Below are 20,688 nucleotides of genomic sequence, written 5' to 3'. Positions count from 1 at the left end.
CTTTGAGGGATGACAAGCTAAGCTTGTCAAGGATGTTCCACAGTTGGCCTCCCAGGGACCCACTTACAGCAATCAACCACAGCAGATCACACACAGCCTTGGAGGGCTGGGTCAGGATAATAGTGTATCTGGATTCCAGAATCTCATTTCTTAATTTTTCTCCAATGAGAACTAGTTTCCAAAAAATGAGGCAGTTTTTTGTTCGGTTTGTTTATATCAAGACAGAAAAAGTTTGGCTATGTCTTCCTTCCAGGATGAGCAGAATCCATGTCCTTCTAAATAAGGCTTCCTGGGGCACCTGGCTGGCTCAGTTGGTTGAGTGTCTGCCTTTGGCTCAGGGTGTGATCCCAGGATCACACAGTCCCTGCAGGGAGCCTGCTTCTCCCTGCCTATGTCTCTGCCTCTCTCTCGGTCTCTCCTGAATAAATAAGTAAAATCTTGAAAAATATTAATAATAATTTTAAAATCTTTAAAAAAATAAATAAATAAGGCTTCCCTCAGTCAATCTCTATCCTAGCCTGTGCTGTGAAAGAAAGGAAAAATACAAATTTGATCTTTAACAGAGCACCTTTCTGGTAGGGCACCCTAGTTTGTCAAGAAAGAAGAGACTGGCTTAGAAAGACACTGATCTAGGGCACCTGGGTGGCTCAGTGGTTGAGCATCTGCCTTTGGCTCAGGTCATGATCCCAGGGTCCTGGGATTGAGTCCCGCATTGGGCTCCCCACAGGAAGCCTGCTTCTCCCTCTGCCTATATCTCTGCCTTTCTCTGCGGGTCTCTCAGGAATCAAAAAATAAAATCTTAAAAAAAAAAAAAGAAAAAAGAAAGACACTGACTCATTTGGAAGTTTGGGAATTTGAGTATATCCTAACTTTGCAACCAACTAATTGGTTGACTTTAGCCTCCCTATGTCTCAATTTCACCAGCTGAAAAAACAAACAGACTCTTTAAGATCCTTTCCAGATCTTTAGAATTCTATACTTTCAGTATTTTTTAAAATCTATTTTGTTGGGATGCCTGGGTGGCTCAGTGGTTGTGCATCTGCCTTCTGCTCAGGTCATGATCCCGAGGTCCTGGGATCGAGTCCCACATCAGAATCCTGGCGGGGAGCCTGCTTCTCCCTCTGTCTATGTCTTGGCCTCTGTGTGTGTGTCTCTCATGAATGGATAAATAAATAAAATCTTTAAAAAAAATCTATTTTGTTGAAAGACACCTGGCTGCCTCAGTCAATAGAGCATGTAGCTGTTGGTCATGGGGTTATGAGTTCAAGTCACACAGAAATTACTTAAAAATAAAATCTTAAAAAATAAGTAAAATTGTGGTAAAACATACATAACAAAAAATATGGAATGCATCCTAATGTGAGTCAACCTTGCACAGGGTCATGCTAATTTCTGTATAATTCCAGTTTTCACGTAGGCACTGCCAGAACAAGCACAATATGGAAAGACCTCTTGTGTATCTGGGTTCTTTTGTTTTTGTATGGCATGATGTTTTTGTTACTTCTATTGCATGTTCAAAATATTTTAAATCAGGACGCCTGGCTGGTTTAGCGCCTGCCTTCAGCGTAGGGCGTGATCCTGGAGTCCCAGGATCAAGTCCTGCATCAGGTTCCCTGCATGGAGCCTGCTTCTCCCTCTGCCTATGTCTCTGTCTGTGTATCTCTCATGAATAAATAAATAAATACTTTAAAAATATTTTAAATCTATTTTAAAGCAAATTATGTTCCTACACTGGATAATTTTTTTTTAAAAATATTATTCATATATTAAAAAGTTAAATAGGAGAGAACCTGGGTGGCTCAGTCGGTTAAGTGTCTGACACTGATTTTGGCTCAGAATATGATCTCAGGGTTGTGAGATGGAGCCCTGTGTCAGGCTCCATGTGTTTAAGATTTCCCTTCTTTCTCCCTCTGCCTCCCAGCCCCGCTTCCCTCACACACTCTCTCTCGTAAAAACAGAAAAAAAAAAAAAAAAAAAAAAAAAGCATCCCTTGTTACTATTTTCAGAATCAATTGATTTCACAAGTAAGTATGTAATGGTGATCCATGTAAAGATGATATCAGAACAGGGCAGGCAGCAGGTCATGGCAACCAAGGACAGCATTGGTAAGGGTGGCAGGGGCCACCTAGTGGGGTCAGGGGATTGGCTCATACAGGGAATTAAGAAATAAGTAAATATGTTTCATGGTAGCCAGATTTATCACTGACTGGGAAGGAAGATATAAAAACAAAAAAGGAGATGGTAGCCAGATTTATCACTGACTGGGAAGGGAGATATAAAAACAAAAAAGGAGAAAATTAGAATGAATCTTGCAGTATTAAATTGGATTTGGAATTACCAATATGAATTAATAGTTTACAATATAGGTAGATAGTGATACAGATATAGAAGTTAAGATACGGGATCCCTGGGTGGCGCAGCGGTTTGGCGCCTGCCTTTGGCCCGGGGCGCGATCCTGGAGGCCTGGGATCGAATCCCACGTCGGGCTCCCTGCATGGAGCCTGCTTCTCCCTCTGCCTGTGTCTCTGCCTCTCTGTCTCTCTCTGTGTAACTATCATGAATAAATAAATAAAATCTTTAAAAAAAAAAAAAAAAAAAAAAAGAAGTTAAGATACATACTTACACTTCCTAGCTCTGTCTACAGAGTGAGCCTGGAAGCAGAAACATCAAGGTACAAATGAACACATCTAGACTATGATATTGGTTTTTAAATACCTTTCTTCATTAAAAGGAACCAATGTTCCTTGAATAAATAGCTAATTCCAGAGGGGAACAGGGTAAATACAAGTTAAGCTTAGAACATCCTGTGCCAGGAAGTATGGAAGTCCTCAAAAACAAACAAAACAAAACAGAAAACAATGAGGCCCTGTCAAGAAGACATAGGATCTGGTTGAAGGGGTTCCCATTGGCCAAATCTGAGATAATTATAATATCATAATAATAGTTACACATTATAACCCATTTAATTAAATAGAATTTATGATATGAACAAGTGAATAAAGTACAGGGAGAAGAGACAGCTTTTTCTTACAGTAGAACAGAATTAGGAAGAAAAAACCCATTTGGCAATTATCATGGTAATAATTAATTCAAGAAAGAATCATCAATGGATTCTAATACCAGTAGATAAAAATCAGATGAGAATGAGATATTTTTATAGTTTCAAAGTATTTCCACATAAAATATTTATTAATTACAAAGATGAAAATAACTATGGAGATCATGAACTGAGCAGAAGGCAAGATGCTTAATGGACTGAGCCACCAACGCACCCCACCAGCCCAAGACTTTCATTAGTTTGTTTCCCTCTCTCATTTCTCACTGTAGCAGCTTTGTCCTTCTCTCTTGGTTCTCCTCACAATTGCAATATGGTTTCAGCAGCTCCAAGCATAATGTTCTGAGATTAAAGTATCCGATAGCTTCAAGGAAAAGAAGAGTATATCTCTTATTCATGCCTATTTTTATTTTATTCATTTGTTTACTTGTTAAGTAAACTCTCAGCGGGGCTTGAACTCATGACCCTGAGATCAAGAGTCACATGCTCTACTGACTCAGCCGGCCAGGCACCTCCATGCCTGTTTTCAAACATCAGAGAAAAATTTCCCAGAACCTCTACAACAGATATTTTCTCACTTCTCATTATCCATAATCGTGTGCCCATTCTTAAATAAACCACTGGTAAGGAAGATAAATCACCATTAGTTTAGACTCTACAAAACTCATCTTCTAGGACTAGTGAAGGGCCAGCTTTCCTTAAAAACGTTGGACTACTTAATACCTAAACAAAATTAGCAAAGAAGTTAGGGAATGGCTGCTGGGTAAGCAACCAAAATTATCTGCTATTATGCTTCTTAATAGAGTTGAATAATCTTTAAATATTTCTTTAAATATCTCTATTTTCAAGTATACAGGAAAGTTAAAAGAATATACACTATATATTATAATTTTATGAACTTGCTTCACAACATTCAGGTATTCAGGTATTTGATTTTTCTGGACCTAATTACAATAAGTTAAAACCTCCACTCAGTCCACTCACCCCTTTGATTCACATAAATCTCAGTGCTGGCTTCCCTGACATATAATTCATTTGTCTGGTCATTGGCCTGCTTCCCAAGCTCAGCATTCACTGAGATGTATGCACACCTCCATCTGATCATCAACCATGTGGTCCAGTAGAGACCACGGTCTAGTTTGAAGGGAATGGGAAACAGTGACAAGATGAAAATGTACTTCCCACGTACATTGACTCTAAACATTGAAAACAAAAACTCCAATGTTTACATTATTATGATTACGTAAACATTGTTCACTGAAGCTCCAAATACTTTTCTGTGATTGTACTTTCTTATCCCTCGTTCCAGTGCATAATTGAAAGATCTCCTTCATGTCTATCCTCTGGGGCCCTTGTGTTTTGGGTAACCACACTTTCCTTTTCCTTTATGAGTCTATTATATCCACAACTTCCTGAGAAAGTATGTGTGGGAGGTAAACTATGAGTCACGGACTGATTACACTCTGCTGTCACACTTGAAGTTTAACAATTATAGAATGCCAGGTTCATGCCATTTCTTTCTTTCTTTCTTTCTTTCTTTCTTTCTTTCTTTCTTTCTTTCTTTCTTTCCTTTCTTTTCTTTCTTTCTCTCTTTCCTTCTTTTCTTCTTTCTTTCTTTCTTTCTTTCTTTCTTTCTTTCTTTCTTTCTTTCTTTCTTCTTTCTTTCTTCTCTTTCCTCCCCCCCCCCGTTTTTTTAGAGATTTTATTTATTTATTTATTTATTCTTGAGAGACACAGAGAGAGGCAGAGACATAGGCAGGGAGAGAAGCAGGCTCCTTGCCGGGAGCATGATGCGGAACTTGATCCCAGGACCCTGGGATGACAACCTGAGCCAAAGGCAGACACAACCACTGATCGACCCAGATGCCCCCATCCCTATATTTTGAATTTAAAATTTAACCTGATTCTTTTTCTTTTGTGGAGGTTTCTAGGATCTTCTCTTTATCTATGGCAGTGTGAATTTCACAATGATATATCGTTTTTGTTTCTTTGGCATCACTTTTGTTTTTTATTATAAAAAAACACAAGAGGTTTGTTTTTGAGAGAGAAAGAGAGAGAGAGAGAGGCAGATGGAGAGGGAGAGAGAATCCTAAGCAGACACCACTCCCAGTGCAGAGCCTGATGTGGGGTTCCATCTCATGACCCTAAGATCATGACTTGAGCTGAAATCAAGGGTTGGATGCTTAACTGACTGAGCCTCCCAGGTGCCCCAAAATGAAATTATTAATATAAGACAACTCAGAACCAGGGTGAGGTATCAAACTCATATGCTAAAATTCCAAAAGCAGAATACCATTAAATGTGAAACACATGATAAGACTGTCAATATATACATAGCACATACAGAGATCTGCCTGCAGTCACTGCTTAATCTTTAAATATATTTCACTGATACAAAAATATGCAATTAAATTTCTACTCTTCAAAAAAAATAAATTTCTACTCTTCAGTTGTCCTTTTCTTGATATATATTTAAGGAGTATTAAAGATATGAACAAAATGCATCAAAGTGAGAGTCTGCTAAGCACTCTCTGCTTTACTCTGAACAACTGTGCACTATACCTTGAGAAAAACTTGTAGCCCATTTCTAGCTAAGACTGTGGAAGACTCTTCTAATTCTTTTTCAGTCAATTTATTTTTTTAATAATTTGAGAGAAAAATACAAAAATAGCTCAGGAACCAAATCACATTTTTATAATATCAAGTTCATTATAAAAATGAGCTTCATTGTTGATTCTATAATACTTCAAAGAGTATATATATTATTCACATGTCCTTTTCTGAATGTTATCCATTTTTGCATTACAAGCTAAGGCTCCTTACTTATGATATTATTATATGTCCAAATCCAATTCTGAGGGCAGCAGAGCAAGTTGATGGCAAATATGTATTCCCAAGACTTAAGTCTTCACCAAACCTTTCACTAGCTTGGAATTCTATGGGTTGGGAGGGTAGGAGGGAATCAATTATAATTTTAAATCTCATCATCAGTGAGATTTTTTTTAAGCTGTTTTTTTTTGAAAAACCTAATAAAATATATTAACCTCTGACAAAATTTATTAAGAAAGAGAGAAGGCAATAGGGAATATTAATTAGAAATGAAAAGGATCCACGAATGGAGGAATAGGTGTGGCCATGTGATTGAGGTGAAAGCAATTCAATGTGAGCAAATGTCATGTGCTCTACAACCAGGCCTGTCCCATAAGAATATCTCACATGTAGGGTACCTGGATGGTTCAGTGGTAGAGCATCTGCCTTTGGCTCAGGTTGTGACCCTGGGGTCCTGGAATCAAATCCCACATCTGGCTCCCCACAAGGAGCCTGCTTCTCCCTCTGCCTATGTCTCTGCCTGTCTCTGGGTCTTTCATGAATAAATAAATAAAATCTTTTAAAAAAATTAAAAAATAAATAAAACTAACAACAACAAAAAAGAATATCTCACATGTAAACCTCTGCTTTTTCACTTCTCTGGACTTGCAATAGATAAGCATTGGCTACTTAGAAGCCATGTTTTGAAGAGGGTAGAACCAGAAGATGATAAGAATGTGGGTCTTGAAATTACCAATAAAGGAAGCTACCTATCAACAAGAAACATCTATTTGGATTTTATTCAAATGAAAGGTAAACTTCTGTGTTTGAACAATTTTTGGGTTTGCAGTTAGCATTACCTTAAACTAGAAATTAGTAAATGATAAACATAGTATCTCAAATTAGTGGAGGAAAGATGTCTATTAGTACACGTGCTTATTATTATTTTTTTTAAAGTAGATTCATACCCTGCATGGAGTCCAAAGTTGGGCTTGAACTCATGACCCTGAGATCAGGACCTGAGCTGAGATCAGGAATCAGATGCTTAACCGACTGAGCCATGTAGGCGCCCCTCAATACTTGTGGTTATTGATACCATGGGTAACTGGGTAGTCATTTGAAAAGAAAACCGAAGTTAGATCTATACTTCATAAATTATACCATGATAACTTTTAAATGGATTAAGTCTTAGATGGGCAAAATAAAATCATGCAAGTTCTAGGAGAAAACACACGAGCATTTTTTATAGCTTTAAATATATAAAGTCTTTCTAAATATGACTCAAAATTTAAAATCATGAAAGATTAGACTGGTAAATTTGAGTAGCTTAACACAAAACTCTCTGATGGCCAAAAGACACCATATACCAAGTGAAAATACAAATGATAAATAGGTAAATTATTTGTAATTCATATTGGGCAAAAAGCTACTATCCTTACTACATAAAGAACTCTGAAATTGATAAGAAGACCCTAGCAATACAATGAAAAAATGGGCAAAAAATGTGGGCAGTCACTGCAAAATAAATAAGATATATGAAAGATGTTCAACTCCTCTAAAAGAAAAGAAATCTGAGCTAAAATTATACTGTGATACCATTTTTCACCTATTAGATTGTCAAAAATTCAAATGTTTGACAATACTCTGTGAGGCTATAATGAAAACAGGTATTTTAACACATTACTGATGAAACTGTTAGATGTACATTTGAAGAATAATTTGACAACAGCAAAGTATTAAACTTTTGACCCAGGGACTCTACTTTGAGAAAGTTATCCTGCAGATGTACTTGCATGTGAGCAAAGTGATGCATGCATTATAGCTATTCACTGCATATTATTTGTAACACGAGGTTGGAAACTACCCAAATGTGTATCAACAGAGGGCTGGTTAAATAAATTATGGTACATCTATTCAATGAGATGTGACACAATTGTTAAAAAGAATGAAGAAGCTCTCTATGAGCTCTATGGAAATGCCACAGTCTGGAATAAGATACTTATAATGCATATAAGCATAAAGGATTGTATCCTTCAGAATATAAAGAAATCCTACAACATCAATTTTTAAAAACTCAATAGAAAAATGGGCAAAGGATGTGGCACCTGGGTGGGTCAGTAGGTTAAGCATCAGACTCTTGATGTTGGCTCAGGTCATGATCTCAGGGTCATGAGATCAAGCCCCGTGTTGGGCTCTGCGCTGAGTGTGAAGCCTGCTTGAGATTCTCTCTCTCCCTCTCTCTCTGCCCCATCCCACTTGCATTGTCTCTCAGAAAAGAAGAGAGAGAGGGAAAAAAAGAAAAATGGGCAAAGTATATAACAGGCAATCTTCAAAAAAGGAAACAAAAATGGCCATAAAAATGTGAATGTATGCTCAATCTCAGTAATAATAGGGGCATAAAAATAAAAATAACAAGACAACATTTCATATTCTCACTGGGCTTGTAAAAACTAGTCTCTCAGTATTGTGGTAACAATTCACAAATATTCAGACCCTAATGTAGAAGTGGGAGATCTTTGAAGTTAGGTGTGGTCACAGATGGCTTATTTTGGCCAATTAAATGTGAGCAGAATTGATGTGTGTCACTTCTGTGCAGAAACTTCAGCAGCCAGAGTGTAAGCCCTTTAGTTCCCCCTGCCTCCTAGAAGCTTGTGTCAGGTTGGAGGCCCTGCCACCCATATCCCTGAGTGACTCTAAGGAATAGAGCTTCCCTACTGACCCACACTGTACTTGTAGCATGAGCAAGAAATAAGATTTGAATTAAGCCACTGAGATTCTGTGGTTGTTGGTTACTGTGGCACGATTTAGTTATCCTGACTGATATAGTCTTAATGCTTGGTGAGGAAATGGAACAAGAACTCTCCTATACTGCTGGTAGGAATGTACGCTGGCATAGCAACTGTGGAGAAAAGTTTAGAAATGTTAGTGGACACTAAGGTTATTTTCAGTTTTTCTTTTAAAATAATGCTGCAATTAAAACTTTCTTTTTGCGGGATCCCTGGGTGGTGCAGCGGTTTAGTGCCTGCCTTTGGCCCAGGGCGCGATCCTGGAGACCCAGGATCGAATCCCACGTCGAGCTCCCGGTGCATGGAGCCTGCTTCTCCCTCTGCCTGTGTCTCTGCCTCTCTCTCTCACTGTGTGCCTATCATAAATAAATTAAAAAAATTAAAAAAAAAAAACTTTCTTTTTGCTATTAAAACTTTTGATCATTATCCTTGTGCACACATGAGTTGAAGAGTATGCATGTTGTCAACTTGACCAAGCTTTCTTTTTTTAAAAAAAATATTTATTTATTTATTTATTCATGATAGACAGAGAGAGAGAGAGAGAGAGAGAGAGAGTCAGGGACACAGGCAGAGGGAGAAGCAGGCTCCATGCACCGGGGAGCCCGATGTGGAACTCGATCCTGGGACTCCAGGATCGCGTCCTGGGCCAAAGGCAGGCGCCAAACCACTAAGCCACCCAGGGATCCCCTTGACCAAACTTTCTAAACTTTACTCAACACCAAGAATTAAGATCTTGTTCATATTACTTAAACATTTTCCCCCTCTCAATTTTTTAGAATTATTGTAGACTTCTAAATGCTTGTAGAACCTGCAGAATAAATATACAAGAGCATACCTATGAGATTAGGCAATTTTGGCACTGAAGAAGGGCATCAACTTTAAGCTTTATCTGAAAAGTAATATTCCTTGTTCTTTTTCTGTTTTTCTTCCTTTTTCTCATTTGCCTTCTAGGATTCCTTATGTACTTTACCTATAATTTCCCTTGTTAGTTATTTTTCCAATATTCTGTTTCCTTCTACAAACAATATACACATGAACACTTGGTAAGGAGGCAAAGTATAAAGTTTAATGTGCAATTTAATTTAAGCTATGGTTTCCTTGTACTTTTAGTGCCACCTTATGGCAGTGCTCTGGTGTCAGAATCTATACTTTCCTGATTTTTTTTTAATGCTTCCAAACACATTTGTGGCTGAGATTTACAGTGTTAGTCATTTTCACCTTAGGGCTCCTGGCTGGCTCAGTGAGTGGAACATGAGACTCTTGATTTTGGGGTTGTGAGTTTGAGCCCCACATTGGGTATAGAGATAAATATGAAATATTAAAAAAATAAATAAAGTTAGATAGATAGATAGATAGATAGATAGATAGATAGATAGATAGATATCGTGTCATATAGTACGGTTTTCAAACCATCTGACAGTCTCTATGGTGACTCTAGGCCTACCTGCTCCAGAACCACTGTTAGAAAGTCTTTAACATTGATCCAACAGACAAAGCTAGATGTCATTTAACAAATATTCAGTTCCACTACTTATTACTTATTGGGAAAAAAGTCTACTTCTTCCATGACTATATGCCTACTTATGGTTAGAAGAATGAATACACTTTAGAATATATAAATAAATGCACTTTGGAGATCCCACCAAGAACTCCTGTTTGTTCCTGATGTAAAATAATTTTGACAGTTGCCTACATCTCTTGTTCAAGTTTTCTCTTAATTTTTATTTTATTTATTTACTTGTTTTTTTTTTTTGTTTGTTTGTTTTTAAGGATTTTTTTATTTACTAGAGAGAGAGCAAGAGTGAACAAGTGGTAGGGGCAGAGAGTGAGGGAGAGAGACTCTCAAGCAGACTCCATGCTGAGCGTGGAATCTGATGCGGGGCTCACTCTCAGGACCCTGAGACCATGACCTGAACCAAGCTGAAACAAAGAGTTAGACATCCAATTAACTGTGCCACCCAGGTGCCCCTCTCTTAACTTTTAAATTCTCATAATTTTCATGATCAATACCTTTTGGTTGGCTTTTTTTATTTGGGAAAATATACTAACCACAGACCAGCATAGAGTCTAAAACAACCAACAGCTATACCTGCCATTCAAAATTAATAGATAGGGGGACACCTGCATGGCTCAACGGTCAAGCATCTGCCTTTGGCTCAGGGTGTGATCCTGGAGTCCCAGGATCAAGTCCCACATCAGGCTTTCTTCATGGAGCCACCTCCTCCCTCTGCCTGAGTCTCTGCCTCTCTCTCTATGTCTTTCATGAATGAATAAATAAAATATTGAAAAAATTAATAGATGGGAAGATGGCAGAGTAGGAGGACCCTAAGCTCACTTCATTAATGGGTACAACCGGATAACACTCACATAAGTGTAAATAACCCAGAAAGCAACCCAAAGTCTGGCAGAACAAATTCTACAACTAAAGGTAGAGAAGAGGCCACACCAAGAAGGTGGTGAGGGTGGAGATGTGGGGGGACCTAAATGAGTCACAGGAGGGAAGGAAAGTGCCCTGGGCATGAAGAAGGGAGAGAAACAGACCTTCACCTGGGGAAGACAAATGCCCACAACATTTGGCTTTGAAAACTAGAGGGGCCAAGTTTCTTGAGTTCTTACAACCAGTAGGGCATAAACCTGGAATTTAAAATATCAGTGTGCTCAGCAATGACAGAACAGAGGAAGCCAAGTTCCCACCCTTAAAGAGACAGCACAAGAAGCAGCCCATAGAGATATAGCATAGGAGCAGTAGTTTGAAAAATGCCTGGTGTATGTGGGAGGCAGAGCTATTTACAATAAATGAAAATGGAGTAAATAGTAGGCTAGTGGAAGCAGAAAAGCAAGTAAGTGACCTGGAGGGCAGGATAATGGAAAGTAATCAAGCTGAGCAGGTGAGGGAAAAAATTTGCAAAATGAGAATAGACTCGAGGAACTTAGTCACTCCATCAAGTGTAATAACATTCACATTATAAGGATCTCAGAAGAAAAAGAGAAAAGAGGACACAACATTTCTTTGAAGAAATAATAGCTGAAAACTTTGCTAATCTGCGGAAGGAAACAGATATCCACATCCAGGAAGCACAGAGATTCCTCAACAAAATCAACCCAAGGAGGTCCACACCAAGCCATATTGTTATTAAAATGGTAAAAGTAGTGATAGAAAGAGAGTTTTTAAAGAAAAAAAAAAAAAGACAATTGCATACATGGGAAATTCATAAGGCTATCAGTGGGATTTTCCATAGAAACTTTGCAAGCCAAAAGGAAGTGCCATGATATATTCAAAATGCTGAAAGGAAAAAAAAAATCTGAAGTCACAAGAACTCTATCCAGCAAGGCCATCATTCAGAATAGAAGGAGATAGAGTTTCACAGGCACACCAAAGCTAAAGGAGTTCATGACCACTAAACCAGCCCTGCAAGAAGTATTAAAAGGGACTGTTGGAGTGGAAAGGAAAAACCATAAGTGGGATGAGAAAAGTAGGAAGCACAGAAGCAATAAAAATATGTCTATAAAAATCAGTCAAGGAACTTACAAAATAAAAGGATGTAAAGTATGACATCATGTACATAAAACGTGGGGTGGAGAGGAGTAAAGAATGAGTTCAAACTTAAGCAACCATCCACTTAATATAGACTGCTATATCCAGAAGATGTTATGCACAAACCTAATGGTAGTCACACATCAAAAACCAGTCATAGATATGCCAAAAATAAAGAGAAAAGAATCCAAGTATATCACTAAAGAGAGCCAGTGAACTGTGAGAGAAGAGAGCAGGAGAAGAAGGATCAGAGAAAAAAACAAACAAACAAACAAACAAACAAAAAAACAACCACAAAACAAGTAACAAAAGGGCAAATACATACCTATTAATAATTATTATGAATGAAAATGGACTAAATGCTCCAATTAAAAGACATAAGGTGACAGAATAGATAAAAAAAAAAAAAAAACAAACTAGCACACCCATTTGTATGCTGCCTACAAGAGACTTATTTCAGACCTAAATACACACGCAGATTGAGAGTGAGGGGATGAAGAAACATCTATCATGCAAATGGATGCATACAAAAGAAAGCCAGGGTAGCAATACTTACACTGGACAAAATACACTTTAAAATAGACTGTAACAAGGGACAAAGAAGGACACTATATAATAATAAACAGGACAATCAAACAAGAAGATATAATCATTGTAAATATTTATGCATCCAACATAGGAGTACCCAAATAATAAAACAGTTAATAACAACATAAATGAACTAATTGGCAGTAATACAATAATAGTAGGGGAATTTAACACTCCACTTAACTCAATTAATAGATCATCCAAATGAGGTCAGTAAGGAAACAGTGGCTTTGAACTGGACTAGATGGACTTAACAGGTATAGCTAGAACATTCCATCCTAAAACAGCATAATACACATTCTTTTCAAGTTCATATGGAACATTCTCCAGAAGAGACCACATATTAGGCTACAAAACACATCTCAACAAATTCAAAAAGATCAAAGTCATACCATGCCTCTTTTCTGGCTACCACACCATGAAACTAGAAATCAACCACAAGAAAAAATTTCTGGAAAGAGCAAAAATACATGGAGGTTAGATAACAGCAACTAAACAATGAATGGCTCAACTAAGAAATAAAAAAACTATATCAAAAATTACATGGAGAGAAATGAAAATGAAAACACAATAGTCCAGGGGCACCTGGGTGGCTTAGTTGGTTAAGCATCTGCATTTGGCTCAGGCCATGATCCCAGGGTCCTGGAATCAAGCCCCACATCAGGCTCCCTGCTCATTCTCCTTATCCCACTGCCCATCCTTCCTGCTCATTCTCTCTCTCTTAAATAAATAAATAAAATCTAAGAAGAAGAGGCAGGAGAAGGAGAAGGAGAAGGAGAGGAGAAGGAGGAGAAGAAGAAGAAGAAGAACAAGTAGAAGACGAAGACGATTATGACACAATAGTCCAAAATTTTTGGGATGCAGCAAATGCAATTCTAAGAGGGAAAGTTGATAGCAATACAGGCCTACCTCAAAAGCAAGAAAAATCTTAAGTAAACAACCCAACCTTACACCTAAAGCTAGAAAAAGAAGAATGAACAAAACCCCAAACCAGCAGAAGGAAGATAATAATAAAGATTAGAACAGAAACCAGGAGCTGGATCTTTAAAAAGATCAACAAAATTGGGACATCTGTGTGGCTCAGTGGTTGAGCCTCTGCTTTTAGCTCAGGGAGTGATGCCTGGATCCGGGATGGAGTCCCGCATTGGGCAGCCTGTGAGGAGCCTGCTTCACCCTCTGCCTGTGTCTCTGCCTCTGTGTGTGTGTGTCTCTCATGAATAAACTAATAAATCTTTAAAAAAAACCAACAAAACTGATAAACTCTAGCCAGACTCATAAGAAGAGAGAGAGAGAAAGTACAGAGGACTCAAACAAAATCAGAGATGAAAGGGGAAATAACCTACACCATGGAAAAAGAAAGGATTACAAGAGAATATTATAAAAAATAATATGCCAACAAATTGGACAACCTACAAACATAGAACCTACCAAAACTGAAAACAGGAAGAAACAAATTTGAATAAAATGATTACCAGCAATGAAATTGAATCAGCGACTGAAAACCTCCTAATAGGGATACCTAGGTGGCTCAGATGGTTAAGCATCTGCCTTCAGTGCAGGTCATGATCTCCAGGTCCTGGGACTGGGCCCCATGATGGGCTCCCCACTCAGCGGGAAGTCTGCTTCTTCCTTTCCCTCTGCCTCTCCCCCCACTCATGCTCTCTCTCTGTCTCAAATGAATAAATAAAATCTTAAAAAAAAAAAAAAAAAACAACTCCTAACAAACTAAAGTCCAAGACCAGATGGCTTCACAAGTGAATTCTACCAAACACTTTTTTAAAAAAATTTTTATTTATTTATTTTAAAGATTTTATTCATTCATTCACAGAGACAGAGAGAGAGAGGGAGGCAGAGACACAGGCAGAGGGAGAAGCAGGCTCCATGCAGGGAGCCCAAGGTGGGACTTGATCCTGGGTCTCCAGGATCACACCCTGGGCTGCAGGCGGCTAAACTGCTGTGCCACTGAGGCTGCCCTTTTTTTATTTTTTAAAAAAGATTTTATTTATTTATTCATGAGAGACACACAGAGAGAGGCAGAGACATAGGCAGAGAAGCAGGCTCCATGCAGGGAGCCTGCTGTGGGATTTGGTCTAGGATCATGCCCTGGGCCGAAGGCAGGCGCTCAACTCCTGAGCCACCCAGGCATCCCTCTACCAAACATTTAAAGAAGAGTTAATATTTATTCTTCTCAAACTATTCCAAAAAATAGAAAAGGAAGGAAATTTTCCAATTTTATTTTATTAGACCAGCATTACTCTGATACCAAAACCAGATAAAGACTCTAAAGATAAAGAGAACTATAGGGTAATATCTCTGGTGAATATAGATGCAAAAACCCTCAACAAAATATTAGCAAGCCGAATCCAACAATACATTAAAAAAAATCATTCATCACGATCACCTGGAATTCCCCGATTGCAAATCAATCATTGCGATACATCAGATCAATAAGAGGAAGGATAAAAACCATTTGATCATTTTGATAGATGCAGAAAAAGGATTTGACAAAGTACAACATCCGTTCATGATGAAGTTCCTCAACAAACTAGGTTTAGAGGGAATATACCTCAACATAATAAAAGCCTTATATGAGAAACCCATAGCTAACATCATACTCAATGGGAGGGAGACAACTAAGGGCTTTCCCCTAAGGTCAGGAAAAAGACAAGGATGTCTACTCTCACCACTTATTCAATGCAGTATTGGAAGTCCTCACCACAGCAATCAAACAACAAAAAAATAAATTAAAGGCATCCAAATTGGTAAGGAAGAAGTAAAACTTTACTATTTGCAGATGACAGGATACTATACATAGAAAACACTAAAGACTCTAACAAAAAACTACTAGAACTTATACATGAATTCAGGAAGGTCCCAGGATACAAAATCAACATAGAGAAATTCATTGCATTTCTATACACTAATAATGACATAGCAGAAAGTGGAATTAAGAAAACAGTCCCATTTACAATTGCACCAAAAAGTCCCAGGATACAAAATCAACATAGAGAAATTCATTGCATTTCTATACACTAATAATGACATAGCAGAAAGTGGAATTAAGAAAACAGTCCCATTTACAATTGCACCAAAAATAATAAAATATCTAAGAATAAACTTAACAAAGAGGTGAAAGACCTGTACTCAGAAAACTATAAAGGAAGTTTATAGTTTTATAGTTATATTGATGAAAGAAGTTGAAGATAACACAGATATTCCATACTCATGCATTGGAAAAACAAATATTGTTAAAATGTCTGTAGTACCTAAAGCAATCTATAGAATTAAGGCAATCTTTATCAAAGTACCAACAGCATTTTTCTTAGAGGTGGAACAAACAATCCTAAAGTTTGTATGGAACCACAGAGACCTCAAATAGCCAAAGCAATCTTGAAAAAAGAAAAAAAAAAAACCACACAAATCTGGAGGTATCATAATTTCAGACTTCAAGTTATATTACAAAGCTGTAGTAATCAAAACAGTATGGTACTGGTACAACAACAGACCATAGATCAATGGAACAGAATAGAAAGCCCAAAAATAAACTCACAATCATATGGCCAATTAAACTTTGACAAAGGAGGCAAGAATATACGATGGGGAAAAAGCCAGTCTCTTCAACAAATGGTGTTGGGAAAACTGGACAGCTATATGCAACAGAATGAAACTGGAGCACTTTCTTACACCACACACAAAAATTAACTCAAAGTGGAGTAAGGATCTAATTGTGAGAACCAAAACCATAAAAATCCTAGAAAAGAGCACAGGTAGTAATTTCTCTGCCATGGGCTCTTATAACATCTTTCCAGACAGATCTCCTGAGGCAAGGGAAACAAAAGCAAAAACAAACTACTGGGACGATATCAAAACAAAAAGCTTCTGCATAGCAAAGTAAACAATCAATGAAACACAAAGACAACCTACTGAATGGAAGAAGATATTTGGAAATGATATATCTGACAGAGGCATAGTATCCAAAATATATAAAGAACATATACAACTCAACACCAAAAAAAATTAATTCTTTTGAAAATGGGCAAAAGACATGAACAGACATTTCCCCAAAGGAGACATACACATGGCCAAGAGACACATGAAACAATGTTCAACATCACTCACCATCAGGGAAGTGCAAATCAAAACCACAATGAGATATTACCTCATACCTGTCAGAACGGCTAAAATACAAAACACAACAAAAACAAGATTATATATTAACAACAATACTGGAATTAAAAAAAAAAAAGAATAGGGCAGCCGGGTGGCCCAGCGGTTTAGCGCTGCCTTCAGCCCAGGGCCTGATCCTGGAGACCCAGGATGGAGTCCCACATTGGGCTCCCTGCAGGGAGCCTACTTCTCCCTCTGCCTGTGTCTCTGCCTCTCTCTCTGTGTCTCTCATGGATAAATAAATAAAATCTTTTTTTTAAATAAATAAAATCTTAAATAAAATAAAATAAATTTTAAAAAAGAATAGATGGAAATTTATAATACTGAGGTTGTTTGGGCTCATCCTACAGCAATATGTTGATTAGAATCATAAGAAAAAAATGAGGATCCATGCTTACTCTGGCATTTTAAAATGTAAGAACGGTGCTTGAGACACTGGGCACCTACATCAAAGGGAACAAATAAAACAGAAATTGTTTATACTGGTGGGAAAAAGTTAAAAAACGTGAACACTGCCACGTTTGTTTCAAATATTTTATATATATATATATATATATATACATGTAGATATATGTATATATGTATACATATAAAAAATAACTTATTAACAGAGCATAAGAGTTGGTTGTGGAGTCAAGACCAACAAAAAAAGGCAGTGAGAACATCTGACTGCTAAACTGTGGCAATGTTGGGAGTGCAATACAATTCAGAAAAGAGAGTTTGGCAGGGTCACGGAGGAGGTGAATTCTGAGCAGGGACTTGAAACAAGGGAAAAGTTCCCGTGGGAAGCAAAACACAAAAGAGCAATCTAGGTTGGGGAAAAACATGAACCAAGGTCAAAAAAGCAAGTACAATGTGCTTATTTCTAAAAGTCATGGGGCACCTGGGTGGCTCAGTGGTTGAGCATCTACCTTTGGCTCAGGTCATGATCCCAGGGTCCTGGGATCGAGTCTTGCGTTAGGCTCCCTGTGGGGAGCCTGCTTCTCCCTCTATGGCTCTGCCTCTGCGTCTCTCATGAATAAATAAAATCTTAAAAAATAAATAAATAAAAGTCCTTCATGTGACCTAATAATAATGCCTGGCATCTTTCAAGCACTTACTATATGTTAGGCCTCATTCTGCGTGCTTTACCTGTATATATTACCTCATTTAACACAGCAATACTGTCATCAAGAGCACCCTGTTCAGATCATTCTTTTCTGTTGCCCTTAGACAAGTTGCCATCTCTGGGTCTCAGTTTTTCCATCTGTAGAAAAAGCAAAAAATAGATTGTCCTGTGCATGGCTATATGCAGACGCACAAGAAGAGATTACGTAGAAAATGATATACCTAATTAGGATAAGTTGAAGGATAAATCATACTGTGTTTTTTGGTTTTGTTCATTTTGAGGTTTTTGTTTTGGTTTTTTGAGGAACTGCCAGACTGTTTTCCAAAGTGGCTACACCATTTTGAATTCTCATCAGCAGTCTATGAGCATACCAATTTCACCACATTTTCTGCAACATGTTACTTGGCTCCTTTTTGGGTATAGCCATTCTACTGAGTGTCAAGTGGAATCCCATTGTGGTTTTGATTTGATTTGCAATGCCCTGAGGGTTAATGATGTTGAGCATCTTTTCAAGTGCTATTGACTATTTGTTTATCTTCTTTGGAGAAACGTCTATTCAAATCTTTTATCATTTTAAAAACTGGTTGTCTTTTTAATGTTGAGTTGTAAATGTTCTTTGTATATTCTGGATATAAGTCCCTTATCAGACATATGATTCATAAATATTTTCTCCCATTCTATGGGCTTTTTACTTTCTTGATTGTATCCATTCAAGCACAAATGTTTTTAATTTTGAGTAAATGCAATTTGTCTATTTTTTCTTTTGTTGTTTGTGCTTTTAGTGTCTTATCTAAGTATCCATTGCCAAATCCAAGGTTATGAAGATTTGCTTGTGTGTTTTCTTACAAGTTTTATAGTTTTGGTTCTTACATCTAGATTTTTGATCCATTTTGAGTCAACTTTTTGTACTTGGTAGGAGGTAAGGATCCAACTTGATTCTTTTACATGAGGCTATCCACTTGTCCCAGCATCATTTGTAGAAAAGACTATTCCTTCCCAATTGAATGGTCTTGGCACTGCTGTTGAAATTAATTTGCCACAGACACGTGAGTTTATTTCTTGACTCTCAATTTTGTTCTGTTGTTCTGTCTCTCCTTATGATGGTATTACAATGTCTTGATTACCATAGCTTTGTAGTAAGGTTTAATAACATAAAATGTGGATCTTTTGGTTCTTTTTCAAAATTGTTTTGGCTGTTCTGGGTCTCTTGAGTTTCCACATGAATGGAAAGTGGAAATGAATGGAAAGAAATTAGCCTATCAACTTCTACAAAAAAGCCAACTGAGATCCTGATAGGAATTGTGGTAAATCTGTAGATCAATTATTAACATCTTAACAATATTAAGTCTTCTGATCCATGGACATAGATGTCTTTACATTTATTTAGCTCTTAATTTCTTTCAATGATATTTTATAGTTTACAGCATATATTTTTCCTTTAAAATTAAAAAAATTTACAAATTTATTCCTTTTTTTGCTACTGGAAAGGGAATTGTTTTTTTAATTTATTTTTCAGGTTTTTCACTGCCAGGGTATAGAAATGAATCTATTTTTGTATATTGATTTTATATCCTAAAATCTGGCTGAATTCAATCGTATGTTCTATTGGGTTTTTTTAGTGGATTTCTTAGGATTTTCTACATACAAGGTAATTTCTTTTGTGAATAGATGAAGTTTTACTTCCAATTTGGATGCATTTAATTCCATTTCCTGGCATGGCAGACAAATTGCAAATAAACAAAAAATCACCAAAATATCAAGTAATAATGTCAGATATGTTCAGAAATAAGCTATGATGATGTGATGAGAGTGACTTCAGTAACTACTTTAGATTGGGCACAATGTCTCCCGTGAGGAAATGACATGTAACCCAACACCTCAAATATAAGAGCCTTCTAGATAGTCGGAACAGCAAACATGAAGGCACTGAAAGGTGAGAATGAGCTTATTTTTTGGAGGACAGGTAGACAATGTGACAGGAATGTAGCAAGCAGGAGGTTAAAAGAGGTCGGGAGGCACCTAGGGGCTAGGCCATGTAAGACTTTGTAAACCTGAGCGATGGAGGTTGTATTTTAATCTAGGCTTGATCGGGTGTACTGCTGGAGTGTTGGGCAGGGAATGATGCAATCTAATCCACATTTCAAAATCACTATAGTTGCTTTGTGAATAACAGGTTAGAATGGAAGCCAGAGAATTACTTAGGGGGCTACTGTGGCACTTCACGTAAAATATGTTAATGACTTGATAATGGAGATGGAGAGAAGCAAACGGACATAGGGTATGTATGTGACTTCCTGTCAAATTGGATGTAGGGAGTGAAGGAGGGAGAATTAAGGAATAATTGCTGAATATCTGGTTTGTGCACTGGGGTGGGTGGTAGTGCCATTTATTGAACAAGATTGGGCTTGAACAAGCAGGGAGTTGGGAAATGGTGTTGAGGATATATGTCACAAGTCCCGTTTTGATATGTTAAGTTGGAGACACCAACTGGTATTCCAAATACAAATGCAAGTAGGCAGTTGGATAAATATGAATGGAACTATAGGCAGTGAGCTGTTTTCAGCCTGAAGGAGTTGCCAGTGAGGCAGGAGGCATTCCAGGAGTGTTTTAGGCAATCCAAGGTAATTACTGTTTCAAGAGG

General features: G+C 37.5%; 1 protein-coding gene, 1 long non-coding RNA gene and 1 pseudogene across 2 annotated transcripts in view; 1 reads left to right on the top strand and 2 right to left on the bottom strand.

Annotated features, from left to right (window-relative positions):
- C10H2orf74 (chromosome 10 C2orf74 homolog) overlaps positions 1–18,170 on the bottom strand; it is a 32,372-nt gene extending 14,202 nt beyond the window's left edge. Inside the window, exon 1 of the mRNA XM_025468609.3 lies at positions 18,084–18,170. Within this exon, the coding sequence (XP_025324394.3) occupies positions 18,084–18,088 (5 nt within the window). The 5' untranslated portion in view covers positions 18,089–18,170. The remainder of the gene's footprint in view (positions 1–18,083) is intronic.
- Positions 1–20,688, top strand: part of LOC125756008 (uncharacterized) — a 36,052-nt gene that overhangs the window by 11,810 nt on the left and 3,554 nt on the right. The gene's annotated exons all lie outside the window — the stretch shown is intronic.
- On the bottom strand, positions 1,337–1,436 carry LOC112675818 (U6 spliceosomal RNA; annotated as a pseudogene).

This window comes from Canis lupus, chromosome 10, assembly GCF_003254725.2.
Source record: "Canis lupus dingo isolate Sandy chromosome 10, ASM325472v2, whole genome shotgun sequence".
Taxonomy (NCBI): Eukaryota; Metazoa; Chordata; class Mammalia; order Carnivora; family Canidae; genus Canis; species Canis lupus.
The sequence above is the reverse complement of the archived record's forward strand: the minus strand, read 5'-3'. Positions and strand labels throughout refer to the sequence as shown.